At 37.2% G+C, this 18407-nt stretch overlaps 1 protein-coding gene across 3 annotated transcripts in view; it reads right to left on the reverse strand.

The window, feature by feature from the left end:
* Positions 1-17777, reverse strand: part of ksr2 (kinase suppressor of ras 2) — a 107351-nt gene extending 89574 nt beyond the window's left edge. For all 3 annotated transcript variants that reach the window (XM_034871774.1, XM_034871775.1, XM_034871773.1), the window contains exons 1-3: positions 17067-17777; positions 6932-7072; positions 5472-5622 (exon numbers count right to left, since the gene is read on the reverse strand). In XM_034871774.1, coding sequence (XP_034727665.1) covers positions 5472-5622; positions 6932-7072; positions 17067-17240 — 466 coding nt within the window. In that variant the 5' untranslated portion in view covers positions 17241-17777. The remainder of the gene's footprint in view (positions 1-5471; positions 5623-6931; positions 7073-17066) is intronic.
* Between the last annotated feature and the right edge of the window lie 630 nt (positions 17778-18407).

Raw genomic sequence — 18407 nt, forward strand, 5'->3', positions numbered from 1 at the left:
CATATATATATATATATACACATATATATATATATATATATATATATCTCAGATAACTTATATATTATTTAGTTATTACCATGTCTACTTCTGATTAGAAATAAATATCTACACCAGGCATGGAGAAAAAAAGAAAAAAAAGAATTAGAAATTAGATGCAGTGTGCACATAGCTTAAGACCTAGACAGTGACGGCAAAAGACAGCTGGTTTCCAAAAGGTCTGACTGGTCTGAACCCAGCTGGTTTGAGGCAAGGGGAGGCTGGGACCCCCCTTAGCAGGGGATGCTGCCTGTCTGGCTGTTTTTTTGGACAACATCTGCTTCTATTCCCAATGAAGCCGATAATACAGAAAAGAAAGTTAGAGAAGCACACAGGTGGCGAGCAACTCCAGTAGTCTGACAAACAAGCAACAAAGAGGTGTGAATGTTTCAAGAGGATAGCTGAATACCTGCAGAATCACAAAGAGCCTGGATTTGTAAAAGACCTGCTTGTCTATATCCCTGAACCCTTTTTCATTAGATAAAAAAATCTTTGGAGAAAAGCCAAGTTAAACCTCCTCTTATAAAACCCTATTTTAATATAGCACAGTTTTGTTAAGGGCACATTGAAGAAACACTACTCATCAAGTTAATTTGGTTAATTATTCAGCAGAGCCTTCCATCTAAAAGGACATCTGTTACAGAACAGTGTCTGTGCATGTGCATGTGCGTGTGCGTGTGCGTGCGTGCGTGTGTGTTTAATTGGGAGTGAAGGAGAAACAAATATGTTATCAAACAGGTTTACAATTTGTGTGGTGATCTACTGCCCCCTTCTGGTTCACTTGTGTCAATGCAAAAGCTTTGACCTAACAGACTGAAAACAAAGTGCGGTCTGTAACACCACCTGGTGGGCAACATGAAACAAAGCAATGCCCTTGTAGTACACAGTAGATGCTTTAGCAAGTCCTCACGGTTTGTGAAAGCCACAAAAACAAATACTTTTTGAACATCTTTACACATATTGCACATATTGTATTCAGGAGGTAGAGTGGAGGTGAGCAGTTTGAGCCCCAGCTCCTTCTCCCCACATCCCGAAGTCTCCTTAAGAACCCAAAATGTCTCCCAATGGTCAGGCCAGCGCCTTAAATGGTAGCTCGCTGCCAGCAGTGTGCGGGTGTGTGTGTGTGTGTGTGTGCGTGCGGGTGTGTGTGTGTGTGTGTGAATGAGAGGCAAATTGTAAAGTGCTTTGGATAAAAGCACTATATAAATGCAGTCCTTATTTTACTTTGTGGACAACATTTGCAATTATATAAACCTCTGCAGCTTTATAAATGCTCAATAAAATAAAATGTTGTTCACTGTAACTCAACATGTGCACATGAACATACAGTACATCAAGAAAGGCAAATATTTAGAAAAATACTTTTTGTTGTTCCATGTGTTAAGTGGAAGCTTTTACTGGCGTTATAATGTTACATTAAGACTTCAGATCACTGAGTTTTATATTTCAAGTTTCTTAGCCGTAAGAAGTAAGAAGGTATTCCTACTGTATTTTCTTTGTTGTAGAGGAGCGGTTGGACAAATAATTTATATACAGTACCAACCCTTAGAGCAGATAAGGTGGCACAACATGGGGTTCATTTGTCTTTTAGAGAAAAACTAAATATCAATTGATCTGCCAATCGATTTGACTACATATTGACAATGTATTGGTCAGAAACCTGAAATTCCAAGACAGGATTGGCTAACCTGAAAAACTAGATGGGAAATTACATTTTCACTAGAAAAGACACTCTATTTAAACCAGGGATAAACAATAACTTATGTGTCTAAAGGTTTTAACCCCTACAACAGCAACTTGGTGTTTTTTTCTGCAGTATAAACATGTGACTCAGTGGGTGGATGAAAACGCATGTATCACCGCAGAATAATAGAATATATACTGTACGTACATGGTTCTTAAAAGGCCATGCAAGTCCTCGAGCTGATTACAGCTCTGCTCAGGTTGAATGTTAATTGATAAAAGTGGTTTATGTATTAAGTCCCTGTACTAATAAAAATGAAAGAAAGAAAGTTGTCAATCCTAACTGGTAAAAAAAAAATCTAATAATGAATACATTATGATACAGTACAATTAAACAACTACTGTAAAGGAGAAGTGGTGCAGTTTTCAAATTATGTCAGAAGAGCAAAACGACAATCATACATGGTATTTTCTGCTTCACATTTGACAATTTGCCAAGACAGAAGGTTTGCTGACTTTTTTAGGCAAACACATGGCTATTTGCTTTATATAAGTCTTTGCAGATTATTTTACATTCTGGGCTAAATATATGAAGGAAACAGTGCCACCTATAGAAACACAAACATACTGGGCATACTGTGTATTTAACCTCTGTGTTGTCTTCCTGTCAAAATTGAAAATCAACACTTTTATTGATGCTTTTTATCAATGTTTTTAACTTTTTATTATGTTTTTGTCCCTTTTTTCAAAACTTTTGACACTGTTTTTCAATGATTGTCAATTTTAACTTTAGTTTTACAGTTATTTGGGGAATTTATGGTCAATAAACCTCATTCATAGGAAATTATACCTAATGTTTGAGCTAGAAAAGCAGAAATTAAGAATTATTTAGACTAAAATTAAAGGAATTTATGTTGATGGATAATCACAGACTGGAATATGTCAACTTTTACTCAATGCTATTTCAAAACCAAATGCTATAAAATTGAATAAGACACCCCAAAATAAATGAAAGTAGAGATTTGTACTTGCCAAAGAGCGTTGTGGGGAATCAATCATGTTATTTTAGGTAATTACATTTGGGTAGTTAAAAAGAACATTGATTTAGGAAAACGGGTCAATTTGACCCGAGGACAACACAAGGGTTAATAAGTTATCTCTTGGACTGGCAGTGAATTAACACCACAGGAAAACTAACTAACACATACGTATATGTATGTATTTTGACTCAATGAATGCTGAGTTAATTAAGGGAACGTTTTCTGACTGAAATCAGAAATGAGGTTGCATTTTTGTCACATTCTACAGGTGATGACTGCGATAAATTCTTGTCTCGTTTTTGTAGTACATTAATAAAGGCATAATACATGTAGACAATGGTTTTGGTGAGGGCATGAAGAATTCAAAGATTTTGCCACAGATCACAAATAAACTATTTCTTTGTTGCAACTTTCATGTATTACAAAACTTTCTTTTTTAATATCTGCATCATTTACACAAACACAATAATCTGAACACTGTATAAATATAGTATTATCATATACATATATATATATATATATATGATAATACTATATTTATGATATGGCATAATCTTATTATAGATAATTAATTGATAATTGATGATTAGTGTCATATGTGTTACCTCATGCTCCTATTGCACCTATCATGTACCGTATATGTTATCAAAACATAAATATTATTGATTTCATATTTTTTTTACACCTTATATTATTTATTGTAGGGTTTCATTTTGTTGCTTAACCTGGTTTGTCATCCCTGTCATTGTGTGGGTAGTCTTTAGTTTACACTGTGGCTACAGACAACACTGTTGATGAGTAATAGATACACACACACGATAAAAGGCAGCTAAACCTACTGTATATCTCATCATCTCTATCTACAAAACAATTGTCTTTTTCATTCATAAAATTCATAAAAAAATGGCAAAACGCATCTCACACACCTTATGTATACACATAAACAGAGCGGGATAATGAGGTAATTGTTGGTTCCTGCTGAATTTAGTATAGGATGTAAAAAAGTGTCCTTCTCCTGCTATTTCACTGTGCATCACTATGTTGTGGCTCATTAGCTACAAATTGCAAATATTAAAATCACTGCAAGCTAGTTTCTGAACCATTCTATAGATTTATAAGACTGATTACCTGTTTACAAAAAAACAAATTGCAGATATTTGACATAAGTATTACAACATATTAAACTCACATTATTTGTCTTTCAACAAAATATAGTCAAGTTTAAGGATCCGCCAATGTCTAAGATTTGCAAGTTAACTGCCAAAAGTTAAGACTTCATAAGCCATGATGTTGGGAAATCAAGCCCAGAGGACAAGTAACAAGTAAACACACCTGTTGTGAAAATCAATTATAAGAATTTAGTTACAAAATTAAATTAAATAAGTTACTATTAGTTGCATACCAGTGGCCTATAGGTTTAAGACACTAGTTTGAGTCCAGCTGGAGACTTTTGCTGCATGTTGGCCTACCTTTGTCCTGTTATATCCGGTCTGCTCGCCACTGTTAACTATCTAACAAAAGCATAAAACGCCCCAAATTACTTTTAACAAAAAAAGTTGCTCTTCAGTAGTTGGCTCTCAAGTCTCAAATGTCAGTGTGTCTTGAATGTACCAGAGCGAATTTTCCCTGATGGTCCCTGCAATGTATTACACTACAAGAAGTGATTGGTGATTATATTATTATTTTTTGTATATATATATATATATATATATATATATATATATATATATATATATATATATATATATATATATATATATATATATATATACTGTATATAATGGGAATATATGAAAATATGACTTCAGTAAACATAAACAAATAATATTGTTATATATTATATATACATAGATAAAAGATGATAAATTGCCCTTGTAATTGTGATTGAGTGTTCTCTATGGTGTACTGTCTACCTCAAGCAAGACACAAGATTTTAACTATGGGCTGAAAAATGTGCCAACAGAAACTGAATTTGAATAATTAATATTTGAATTTGAATTGCTAAACTTGAATAATTAAAAACTGAACTTGAGTCACAAAATTTGAAATTGTATTGTTCAATTTGAGTCATTGCTTTGAAAAACTGAATCTGAATAGTATAGTTTGAAATTGAATTTATTCGTTTGGAACTGAAATCCAATAAAATATGATCATCAATGAAAATGTAACTCTATATATCTTTATATTCAGTTCTCACAATTCAAATTCAGTTCACAAAATTACAATGACAATAGCAGCATTTAGATATGGAGACAAAGAGGTCATGAACATTACAAGACAATTACCCCGTATGATTACCATCCGAAGACTACATCATCTTTATCAATCTCATTAATTTGACAGTTAAAAGTGCTCTAAGAGATGTTGGGTGACAGGACTTCTTGTTGATGGTCGAATTATTTTCAAACAAAAACGAGGCAAGGTCGCCCTTCCCTCCTCCTCATCCCATCCCCTCTCCCTCCCTTCAACCCCCACTCCCAAGTTCTTCTTGTTTTTGTTGCCATTTGTAGACCCTGGGCTATCTACAGAGACCTCGGCTTTTCACAGTGTGTTCAGGGGACAGGCAGCTAGCGCATAGTGAGGAAATGTTTGCTGTGTGACAAAAAATGCAGGTGTTTCTGTGGATGTGTGTGTTTCTGTGTGAACGTGTTTCTGTGTGAACGTGTTTCTGTGTGAACGTGTTTTTGTGTGTTTTGGGTGGACCCTTACCGAGCTGGTGGGCCTTTCTGAGGCAGGAGAGGGATGCATTGAGTCGGGCGCACTCCTCTTCGTTGGCACCAAACTTCTGCAGCAGCTCACACACCTGCTCCTCGCTCATCTCCAACAGGCCCTCCAGGGTTACCTCACCTGGGCTCATCTCCTGCAAAACACACATATGCGAACACATGACACAGATATATGCACACGGTTACGATCTTATAATAATCCATGGATTGCATGGTTTAACGTTAAAGAAGCACTTTGGCAGCCTCAAATTCAGTTTATACACCTTATATTTAGTGATGGTGAAATGAAGCTTTGCAAAGCACTGTATTTCATTTCTGAGCTGAAATGCCATTCCTTTAACCTTAGCGCCATCTAGTGAGCTCAAAAATGAAACAGTGGTTCGCGAAGCTTCATTTGACCATCACTACTTATGTAATTTCTTATTATTTACAATTTTTTCAGTGATTATGTTTATCAGTTAAGTCAGTTAAGAATGGAAAGAGGTGATGGACTGTAATAACACTGGCTCGTCTGTCGAGCTTTTAATGCATGATTTGGGTTTCTCTCTTGCCACAAATGAAACACGCCTACATTTTAAAGCCAAAAAAGCTGCAAACCCCTTGGCTGACTGCAATGGGCTGAGACACCCACTTATCAAGTAAAAACGCCTTGAAATCAAATTTAAGCTTCAATTGCTCATTAATGGAACAATTATTTCCCAAAGCAAAACACACATTAGAAGATGTAATATTAACTATTGAAAGTGTAAAATTCTGTGGAAAAACTTGATTGACATTTTTATTTCAAAAGAAAAGTTGACGAGTTTTCTTGAAGCTGGCTTCTAAAAGGCCTTTAGCTGAACTGCAGCTAAAAACACTGCTGCAGATGCTGTAACATTCAGCAGAGGGGGTATCTGCGGCTTGAGAGAGAAAAGACTAAATAATAAAGCGAAAAAAAGTGACATGCAAATGCCCTGGCTCACTAACATGGTATCAATATTAGCCAAAATAATACGGTTTAGTTCATCAATTAAAAAAAGAAAACGCCAACACTAAACTAAAAACAAATCACACACATTGCACACTCAAGTTAACCGTCTAGGCCAGTTAGAGATCACTTTCTAGCAAAGAATGTGAACGGGGAACAAGACAAAGACAAAAATAAAGGAAATGCCTGAAAAGAAAACCTATGGAAGAAACACGCAAAAAATGCAGATGTTTCCATAAAAGACACAAGCAGTCACTAGATTGTTTGATTATGAAAATTATGTAAATCATATTATATGGCCTTCACATTCATCAGATATCACAACAATTTAACACCTAGGGGAGATTTTGTTAGAAAGCAGTCCCTGTCACCAATCTATTCATTATCAGAAACTATATATTTGAGCAATAATATCTAACATTCTCACATTGTTATGTTATGGGAGACAAGATGAGGGTCTGGCTAGACATATTTACCTCTGTGACCTCCTTCCTCAAGTTGACGATGCGGAACCAGTGGCCGAGGCGAGGGAAGTCCTCCAGCTCGACACTGCGCTCCTCTAAGGCCACTTTGCACTTACAGGACAGCTGGCGGCTGAAGTACTTTACCAACTTCCCCTGAGAACAAGAGAGACATATACGGTGATCTCATCACAATGCGTAGATAGTAAACCAGCAACTGGACATAGCCCTGCATTTTTGGTCTTTTCAGGGTTCAACAATATACTGATGTAACACTGATGCAAAATACATAAAAACAAAACGAATACTGATGTATTGACTGTTTTTGTAACATTTGAAAAGCTTGCTCATTTTTATAAAAAACAGTTTATACATGAATTCAATTGTGGGTCTAATTTCAATTTTGGAAGAAGTGATAGTGTCAAACTTGTTGTTTTGTTTTGTTTAGCCTGGTTATTGTTTGCCCTGGAAAACAACTTTGGGTCCTTGAAAAGCGCAATACAAATTAAATTTATTGTTATTATATGTTACCATGATTTTACTTCCAGAAGGAGACGTTAAAGGTCCCATGGCATGACATTTTTACTTTATTAGTTTTTCTTTTAACATTAATATGAGATCACCCCAGCTTGCCTCTGGTCCTCTAGTGGCCACAAATGGTGATAGGTGTAAACCAAGCCCGGGTATCCTGCTCTGCCTTTGACAAAATAAAAGCTCAGGTGGGCCGATCTGGAATCTTGCTCCTTATGAGGTCATAAGGGGCAAGGTTACCTCCCCTTTCTCTGCTTTGCCCGACCAGAGAATTTGGCCCACCCATGAGAGAGAGAGAGATCATGGCTTTCAAATGAGCAAAGTGGCAGTTGGTCAAGGCCACACCCCTGTCTCCACCTTGTCCCCCCCCACTCTACTACTCAAAAGCTGCAGACTCAAAAATGGCACATACTAAGGAAAGCTCATTGTGGGACTGGCTCTAGTGGCTGTAATTCTGCACCAAGGCTGAATTTGGGAAAGAGACTTCAGATGCATTAGGGGACCACTAACGCCTTTATAAAAGCATCCAAAAAGCACCATGTCACGGGACCTTTAAGTGGTTCAAACACCATTTGAACCACACCACGAACCACATTATATCCACCTCATTTACAGGTCTTTGCAGTTGATTCTTCAAAACCTTTTTCTTAAAAAAGGGATTGTTAGCCTCATTTTAACCTTCTAAGTTTTTGTTCTTTCATATTGTTTCATCTGTTTACCTAATTTAGAATTTCTTTGGTGTGCAACTTTTTATGCAGCGATCATGGCATTGTTGCCTTGCAAAAGACGTTTAGTACTTCCTAGGTTAAATAATTGTTATTTGGACAGTGGAGGCAGGTTATAAATTGAGAAAGCATAGACAGATGTTTTAGGCCCCTGTGGAATAAGTATACCTCTTAGAGTTTGAGAGAAAGACACTCAGTCTTGACAGATTTGGCATCAATTTTATGTGCCTCACACTTACCTTTGACATATTTATTATGTATGCAACTGTAATAAATCTAAAATATGCCTCCTTCCAACAAAAAAAGTTACTATAATCATGCGGCCATCACACACATTTACAAAACCATATCACCAGGGAATCGCGGGCCAATACCAACACTGAGCAAGTGCATTGAACAAATTTAACAATTTGGTGTGCCAGAACTTATTTAAATTAAACAAAGACAAAACTGAGGTGGTTGTTTTTGGAGCCAGAGGAACTGACATTTTAATAAAAAAGTCGGCGCATAGCTTCAATAGGCAATGTCAAAAACAATGGACAAAAGACAGAAAGCTTGGTGAAGTCATGAACTTTATGATACTGTTCTATTAAAAATGTATTCCTAATTGAAGAGCTACTTCTTGGTAAGGAGGACAATGACCTGGCAGTGAACCTGTGCTAGAGAAGTAAAAAGATAATGACAGGGTGCTTGGTGGGACCGAGCTGGGTTAACTCCAGTGTCATGGGGTCACAAAATAATCTAAACAGATCTTCAATTAATGCATAAAACATTAAATATATTAATAAACACTAAAATTATAATAGTAATGCATGGCATGAATCCAAATATAAGTATAAGTCATTTACATATACAAATACATCATAATAAATAATGTCACCATGTGTTTATGTTGTATATTTTCTTATTGTGAATCTCTTTGGTAAAAGCTCTGCTTGTCAATCATCACAGACAGGAAATGGCATTACATTAGATTTGATAATCAATCTACATTCTTCTCTGCTCTCTGCTCCTCCACAGTCAGTCTGAACTCCTTTTACTGAATCTGAATTTCTTATGCTGACTGACCCCTTATTAGATGACAACTTTTACTTTATGGCTTGAATGAATGACTAAAGGTCTTCCTTTTCTTGCCAAGGGACAATGCAGAGCATAGTCTACTATACTATGTACCGGTACTTATATCCAGGCTTCAACATTAGCATCATCTATTAGCTAAATGCTGTTAAGATATGCAAGCGGCTGGTACATCTGCTTCACTCACCAGCCCAAAAAACAATGGTAATCTATTAAAAGAAGGGTTCAAAAGTTAACTTTGAACACTGCTTATATTATCAAATACATTTTATGCTAACAAGCCAGCTCTGAATTCAGGACAACCCCCAAAGGCATACGGTTTTAGTACATACTCAACTGTTACTGTACTTAAGTATAACTTTAGGTAGTATTTGCTGAATTCTATATCTCACAGGAAAACAATTTTCTCTCCAATAAACAGTTTGGACAGCTAGAGTTACTCGTTAATTTACAGAGTTTACACAACACATAAAATCAGTTTTTCATCATGGATTAAACTTACAAACTGTATTTAGCTTGAACATGACCCTCTGCAATTTAAATCTTACCTACACATTAATGCATCAGTAATAATATTATAATATGTAAGACACCCACAGCAGCCATTCTTCTGTATTATAAGTATTTTAACATTTGATAATGTAGCTCATTTAGTTCACTTACACCGTGTTATTTCTGCTTTTACTTAAGAAAATGATCTGAATACTATTTAACCACTGCTTTGACAGTCTTAAAGATTTGACATTTGAACCCTGGACCGCTGCATCAAGTCATAAACTTCTGATATGTGTGCCTGCTCTCCCACTGAGCCAACCCGGCCACAGCAATGTGACAGCAGCCAACAACATCCAGGAGCAATTATTAAAGTATGAGATCCCTGCAAAACTTTATGGCATACAGTATATTGTTACACGTTTGATTTGTTTTTATCTTTTTAGTGACATTGCAGAGTAAATAATTAATACATTGAATATAAGATATTTTGTTTTATTTTGACTGTACTTACTTCCTATGGCATGGCAAGCAAGATTTACAGCAGGCATAGTGAAGAAACTTTGAGCTGAAAAAATTGGTCTGCTCAAAAGGATGTTAGAATAATGTCCAGGCCCACAGTGGGTGACGTGATGCTTAAAGGCTTAAGGATGAAACATTTTAATGGCCTCATTCCAAACATACACCTACAAAATGATTGCTAGAAACTAGACAGTGCTAGCTTAAATCAGTGCAAACCAAAGTAGAAACCAGTGGGGGAGGGACTCACAGAAACCCAACAGCAGCTGCCCACGGCGGCACACATTTAACCTGGCTAAATGTGTTGACTTCTTACTAAACATAGTCTTACAATATCTGTAGGTCGCATACAGTGGTGGAATGTCACTAAGTACATTTACTCAAGTACTGTACTTAAGTACAAATTTGAGGTACTTTTAACTTAAGTCCATTCTTAACATGCCACTGTCTACTTCTGCTGCACACAAATTAAGAAAGAAATATTGTACTTTGTACTCCGCTCCATTAATCTGACTGATTTAGTTACTAGTTACTTTACAAATAAAGAACATTATTGTTTATAAAATGATGTTTTATTATAAATGAAACTACCCCAAAAATATAACTGAAATGGTTAGATGATTCAACGCAGAACTGTTTTGATTGTTTCCTGTTTCCAAAATGTGAGGATATATCTGCATCGAGTACTTTTACTTTTAATACTTAAAGAACATTTTCCTGATGATACTTGCATACTTTAACTTAAAGTAACATGTAAAATCCAGGACTATTACTTGTAACAGACTATTTTTACAGAGTGGTATTAATACTTTTACTTAAGTAAAGGTTCTGAATACTTCTTCCAACACTGGTCTCAGGCTACACCCAATGAAAATATATCTTGTTATTGTTAGTTGTTTATGACAATGGAGTGCAAGTGGAAATAGGATGATGAGTGAAAGAGAAATAAAAAGAGTATCAATCAATACTTCTATTATTATTCTCCTGATTGTCTATTGGTTGCCTGTCTTTCTTGTGTGTTTACTTGTTTGTTTGTTTTGCTTTCATTGTAGAAAATGCTGCTGTAACATGGGAATTTCCCCACTGTGGGATGAATAAAGTATCATCTAATCTAATCTATTATATCAAGGTGTATGTTTCTCAAAAAAGCCCCCCCCCCCATAGATTTTTTAATAAATTTGAATTAATCCTAAATTTGTTTTTAGTCATTGAAGCAGCACGGCTCTTGCAATGGTAACACCGGTCCGTTGAGCTGTGGGTCAGTCAGTCTACCACTCTGGTCTAGACCAGGGGTGTCAAACTCATTTTCACTTAGGGCTACACTGGAAAATGAGAATCACATCAGGGGCCAGAAATGCTCATATTTATTTATTGAAAAAGTCAAATATCTTTACCTGTATTATTGCATGTCTTACATAGTCTTCTCACTTACAGTTTGGTCACATAAAGTCCCAAAAACGTTCCTCAGCCGTCTAAGAAAAAAACAGTGTGAGCTTAATTCCCCTGATTTAACGTTAGGGGATCGCATCGCCATCCTAAAGCTCCGTCAGAGCAGATTTGGCAAGGCAAACTTTACGCCCGTACTGCTGAGAAAATCAAAAGGGACTGAACATCCTGTACTGTGGGCAGGTGCATATTGCACAAACATAAGCTGCTAGGGCTAGCATAAGCTGCTAGGGCTAGCAGGCTAACAATAGCGCCCCACAAGCTGAAAATGATCCATGTTTTTAACACTTTATTTTTACCTTCTGCCTCTGCCCTTGCACGGACTGCTAAACATGCAGAATCCCTGTGATAATGCTGCTTGTATAGCAGTATATAGTATATATAGTATGTGCAACAAGAAGACACCCTGTGTCTTAAACTGCATGGACATTGGATGGGCAAAACTAAATGAAAATAATAGCCACAAATATCTTAAAGTCAAGTTGAAAAATGTATCAAAAAGACCTTACATCCCCTTTAATGTTCTCAAACAATATAAACTGAAAAAGCCAAAGTGGTGGGAGCTAAACTAAAAGTCATATCTAAAATGTATACATTTATGTGTTGGTAATACCCAAATTTAGCAATACTGAGCTGCAGTATTCCGTAGTAATTAACCCTCTGAGGCAAAGACCACCAGCAAGTTTGACAACACTCCTATTTAAAAAGGGATTTTCCAAATTTTTATTTTAGACATTTATTTACTATCTTATTCATATATAACGCTACTTTTGTGAAACCAAGACTTTTGTAAACTCATTTCAAGCACCAAACAATTGAGTGTAGGAACGTTTTTACAAGACATTTGAAAAATATTTCTATTTTAGGGCCAAATTATCTCTTTAAACATTGCTCTGGAACAATCTCATTGCTACTGTTTAAGATCAAGGCAAAGTTTAATGGCAAGGGAACACAATGGTTTTAGACATAGGTGACTGTCCACAGATCAACAAGAGTCAGACCAATAAACTGTATTGAAGCGGAATCATGTGAAAATTGTACTCCAATGATTTAGTAGTGCACTTCAGCCACAGCAGGCAACTGTTTTCAGTGAAAAGAAGCTTTAAAAACACACTGTACATTTCCTACTCAGCACTAAACAGCAAACAGGCACAGTTTGCAACTGGATGGTGAACATTGTAGAGCATTTAGCAGCTTAAAAGCCAAAGGTTTCCCTCAGGAGATCAAAAACAGAGATAAAAGTAAAGTGAATATTAGACTTATGCCAGGTAGCAAGTTCACCATATCAATTTAAAAAAAGAATAAGACGGACAATGTGACAATCATGGCCACTCTAAACAGCAATTGGTCACAGGTCAAAGTAAGGTAGGGTTTGAACTTCACTCTTTTTTTCATTCTAGTGCCATAAATGAGAGACTGTCCGTACGTTTGTACCCGTATTCCCATTTTGTGTAAGAACAGGATGGCATGCGGTTTGATCCAGGAGGATTTTTATACACCCTCTGAGTGTGGCCACTTGGAACAAGTAGAAACACTTGTGCCCTTAGACTAGACCTAGTTTGCTTCAAGCACAAACATGATCCCTTTAAGCTTCTACGCTACAGTAAGAAATACCATGGTTCCACCTTCGAAGTAAAAAACAAAAGCTGATGCTACACTTCTTGTTTAAATAAACATAATTTGTGTCTTATATACTTCAATTAGAATTAGTAACACATATCACTTGTTTTGACCTGCCTTCTTTTCTGTTAAATGAATTACATTACCGGATCACATGTCATACTCCATCATGTGTCTGCATATCTATCAAAGCCTGAAAAAAAAAATCATTCATCATATGTGTGGATCATTCCAGTGTATCCAAGGGATTCCACCAACAATGCATGATTATATTAATGGAAACCAGTACCAACACTTGATCCAGGTAATGATATAGGCTGTTATTCTTGGTAAAGCTTCTGTCTAAAGCAAGTTCAGTGCTCAACGCCTTTAACAGATTGTGTCTAAGGCCCAATCTGGGTCCTTTAGGTTAATAATAGAGATGTAAAACAAAATTGTTGTACAGTAATGTCACACACACACCACACTCAATCCAGACCAGGTTAACTAAGAAGGCTTTGCGTATGTCTCAGTTCATTGTGATCCTCAAGAAACACCCTGGTGGACAACTCATTTGTCTTTTAGGACAACAAGAGGACTGCAACTCAACTTTGCAACTCAGACGATTTGAGGAAGATTAGACAGTGCTCTCTCTTGCAAATGAACTGTTAAGTTTGTCCTCATGCATTTCTAATACTTTTTTCTTTCCGTTGAGCATTTATTTCACATATTAGTTTTCATTTAATTTCTGCTGAGAAAATCTAACAAAAGTAAATTATACAAAAAGCTGATGTGCAGTACCATCCAGACCAAGTTTCTGCGGTAGCCCAAGCCATACAGTATTCATATTTGTTCTTGGCATGGTATTGGTATTAAAACTTTATTTTTTTTTTACAATGGATTGTAGACTAAATTTTACAACACAAGAATTGCAGCCTACAACAGTATGTGACTACCAAAATTAATCACTCTGACCTCAATTCATGGTGGTGTTTCTATTACTTTGTCTGATTGGGCATGCACTCAATTAAACTTTTGCTAAACTCTGTATTTTATCAAGCACTGTGAAAGTCTTAGTGGCGTAAAAACAATTTGTTTATGTGAAGAGTGTATCAGTATTAAACCAAAACTTCAACATAGTGATATACTTTGTGGGTGCAGTTGAAGAACTGAAGTGTTGCTGCATCACTTGCCGTTACTGCTTCATTTAAAGCTTTAGGGTGTATGCAACAAATCTAAGTCATCCCTGGCTCATGGCCGTTATAAAGGGGGAGTTGGACAATTAATTGTAGGCCTACTGGGGAATTACTACTGGGAAGCAATGGTGGTACTGAACCATACGTACTAAGATGTTTGACACACAATTTGTAAACCACTGTATTCAATATTCTTACACTGAAAGGCCCACAAGCTCTAAACTAGTTAACTCCAGTTTCCATCTGCAGAAACTGTTTGTTAGCCAAACAGCATTGAGATAAGCCTTCTGCGTGCTACCTGCCCAGCAATAAACAATAGAGACACATTACAGAAACTAGCTGGTGAATGTAACAAAGCTAAATAGACAGATGTTTTTTCTCAGGAGTTGATGGAGACCCCAGAGGTAAGGTAAAGTGAATAATGGACTTTATGTTCACCTAAAATATTCGTTTGTTTAAAAGGTACATGAAATGGAAATGAGAATGGAATTCTGACGTTGCTTACTCTTCAGAAGCCATGCAGAGCAGCAACATTTCTACGGCACATGTGTGTATACAAAGTGAAACCAGATGTTTTACTATTGTGGTGTATTAAGATAGCCCCAATGTATTATGTTCCCAAAATTCAATTCAATAGATTATGTATTAACAGATGAATAACTTATTAATGTTTTGGTACTTGTATTGTCTATACAAGCTTGCGATTGTTTTCCTGTCTTTGATGCCTTGCATTTCTGCCTCCTGCAGGCACCAGAAATATGTTTCACATCACCCCTCATGCTTGTGGGATGTCAGTCTAGTAAAGCAAATGATACAAAACATCCCTCATAAAACAATTAAAACATCTACAGCACCAACAGTTGTCAAAAACTCTCCAAAGTCTCCTTGACCACATGGGTGTCACTGCAAATATATATTGCAATCACTTCTTTTAATGGAAGTTATAATGTACACTATACATTAATAAAACCCTTGTCTTGGGATGTTTATCTAAGTTTTCACAATATTGCAAAGGAAGGCTGAAATATATAAAAATATAAATTTAGGTTGAGATGAAAAACAAAAAGACCCTACTCTGCTTTCCAAAAAAGTCTGACTACTACCATTGGCAAAAAGTAAAGTTACAACACCCTCCCCCTTGTATGACTCCTTTCAACAGTGAATTGCACAGTATGTACAGATAATTCTGCACACAAGGATGTCACACTGGGGGGGGGGGGGGGGGGGGGGAGGCCTGAGTATTCAGAGTCCATATGCCTACAGGGTCCGGAATATGGTGCTACGCCCCTGTCTGCACATATGCTGATCATTTATGTTTCAAGATTCCCAATGTGTATTTTCTGAAAAGAAAAAGAAACTGATAATAATATCCAGGTATGGCTTACCTTTCACTTAAAAAAAAAAAGCTAAGGATTCATCTGGGGAAAAGGTAAAGTTCCAACCCTAGCCATCTCTTTATCTCAGTAATAATCCAGTACCCACAATGCTTTCCAAGGCATTCAGGGAACATGTATCTTCACACTCCTGCTCATTTCTGGCAGCACATTTGTAACCTACTTAATATTAGTTATCTATCCTCTAGGATTACGTTATGTCCCCTGCCTGTGCAACACTTGCAAACTTCAGTTAATAGCTCAGACACAGCATGCTGTATATTTTATAACATATAGCCTCATATTTCTGTGGGGTTGGGGTTAGTGTGTGGCACTCACGAGTGACTACTTTATTGTTATGTAATATATTTCAATTATATTCCCTCAGCGACTTTACTTTGTGTTGATTTTACACAGATACTCAGTGCTGACTTTATGGCGTAAGGCGTTATCGCACTTAATGGTATTTGTTTTAATCCCCAGAGGCATCGCCATAACAGGCCCTTAACACTCAATTGTGAGTTTTCAGTGTCCTTATCGCACTTTATGACATTTTTATGTCCCGTAACAATCTCTCATTGGTACAGGGGAGGGGGTGGGGGGCGTTGGACTGGTTTAAGTGGTCTAAAAACAGACAGTCTGATATCTCAACCACAACACCGGGATAGTATGGCTATTACGTAACGCAATTTACGGAATACCCCACGGGCCAATTAAACGGATAACGATATTTTGCAACACTTTCAGTAATCTGCTCGCCTTGCATAACAGCAGGGCCTGGATGCGCTGCGAGGACAGATGCGCCAAACTGGCATATTGGTAATGGATGGTAAACACGGGCTGCCTATAGGCCTCGGCTGCCTCAGATATTATTCTGATGGAGAAGAGCCACCTTCTCTCTCCGCCACCTGCAGAATGCGCAAGTCTATAACAGCCCATTGCGGCCCCGTAGCCTCTTGGTTTATTGCACTGCACAAAACAGATAGCAGTGGGCTTTACCATACATCTGTGCACATGTATGCAATGACAACACCGACAGCTGAAAACCAGTTTATCGTTAAAAAGGCACCGAAAAATATGCACAGTATAGTGGCCTAGAAATATAACAGACGGTGATCAGCCCCCCGTGGGCTATAGATTTAGATGAAGATGCACAGCAGAAATTCAGTCAGTTCGCTCAAAGGGTGCTTACCTCCAGCGTTCGTATCTCTTTTTGTGTCAAGTCGTTGGATGTGGCACATTTGGTCCGTAAACCCTCCAAACTAGAAATGCTTATGTCAATCATATTTTGCACCAACTCGCACTGCTGCAAGGCTTTCTGCAAACTAACATGCTGCTCCTCGCTTTTTGTCATCTCCTCGTTCATAGTTTTGCGAGCAGTGGTCGTTATTTCCCCCCTTTGCACTTTGAAAAAAATTAAAACAACAAAAAATAATTCAGAAAAGAAATGTGGAGAAGCCCACGGAAAGGAGCAACCTGCAAAACGCCATGAAACGAGATTTCGTAGGTTTACAGACGAGGTTTGAGCCGTGAGAGGGTAGACTCCATTGCAACAACAGTCCTCGTAGTTCCTGCTGTTTCATCAAGGTGTCTCTGGTTGTAGGCTAAATCAAACCCAATATCAAGATACCGACCGGGACGACACGGTTGGCCACAGCATCCATTGGGCGCCCCTTCGTTTTAAATGGATGTTTCAAAAAAGATAAGCTGTTTATCAGAAGACGAATTGAGGGGGGGGGGGGGAAGCCTGGTGGTTTTAAAGGTGTTGATGTGTGGATTTGATGCAGGTACTCCCTGTCTCCCTTGGCAGCAGCTGCATCCCGGTTCGCTCCCACCACACCGACATGTTTCCTGTCAATCAAACCCACAGCAACAGCATCGCATCGCCCAGGCACCTCCGTGAGGGGCTGCTCTCGCGATATTAGCGAGAAGTGCTCATAGCTTTAACCAATTTCTCCAGGTGACGAGCAAAACTAACACTTTTCACATGTTTGGAGGAAAGATGGGTTGGTGGTACGATTATCGTAATTTTTTTTAAACACACGCCTATGTGTGCACTCCCATGCAGGACGCCTATACTCCTACAGCATACCATTTCTAGCCACCATGTTTGTTCAGTGTTTTTATTTTACATTTCACCCCTTAAAAAGTGCCATGTGATTGATTTCTGATGTGTCTGTGTGATTGGCTATGTGTCTTATTATGTTCTTTTTCCTTTCTTTGTAGGCTCTCGAGTTTTTTTCTGACTTTAATCTAAATGTTTTTTTTTTTTTTAATTATTGTGTCTTGAACTGGTATTTTCACATAATTTTGAATGAAGAATTGAAATGAGAAAAAGTTCATTTAGGACTTAAGTGAAGCAAAGCTAATGTATGAGGGCTAGTAATGGGCATGTTTTTAATTGCAGTAAAACCTAGAGGAATGTGTGTATGTGTTTAGGCTAAGACAAGCCTACTGAATTGTTGTATAATTTTTTAGAACCATAAAAGTGATGGAATAATCTAGAAAAAAATATTTTTTTATTTACTCTACA

The sequence above is a fragment of the Etheostoma cragini genome, chromosome 5 (assembly GCF_013103735.1).
Source record: "Etheostoma cragini isolate CJK2018 chromosome 5, CSU_Ecrag_1.0, whole genome shotgun sequence".
Taxonomy (NCBI): domain Eukaryota; kingdom Metazoa; phylum Chordata; class Actinopteri; order Perciformes; family Percidae; genus Etheostoma; species Etheostoma cragini.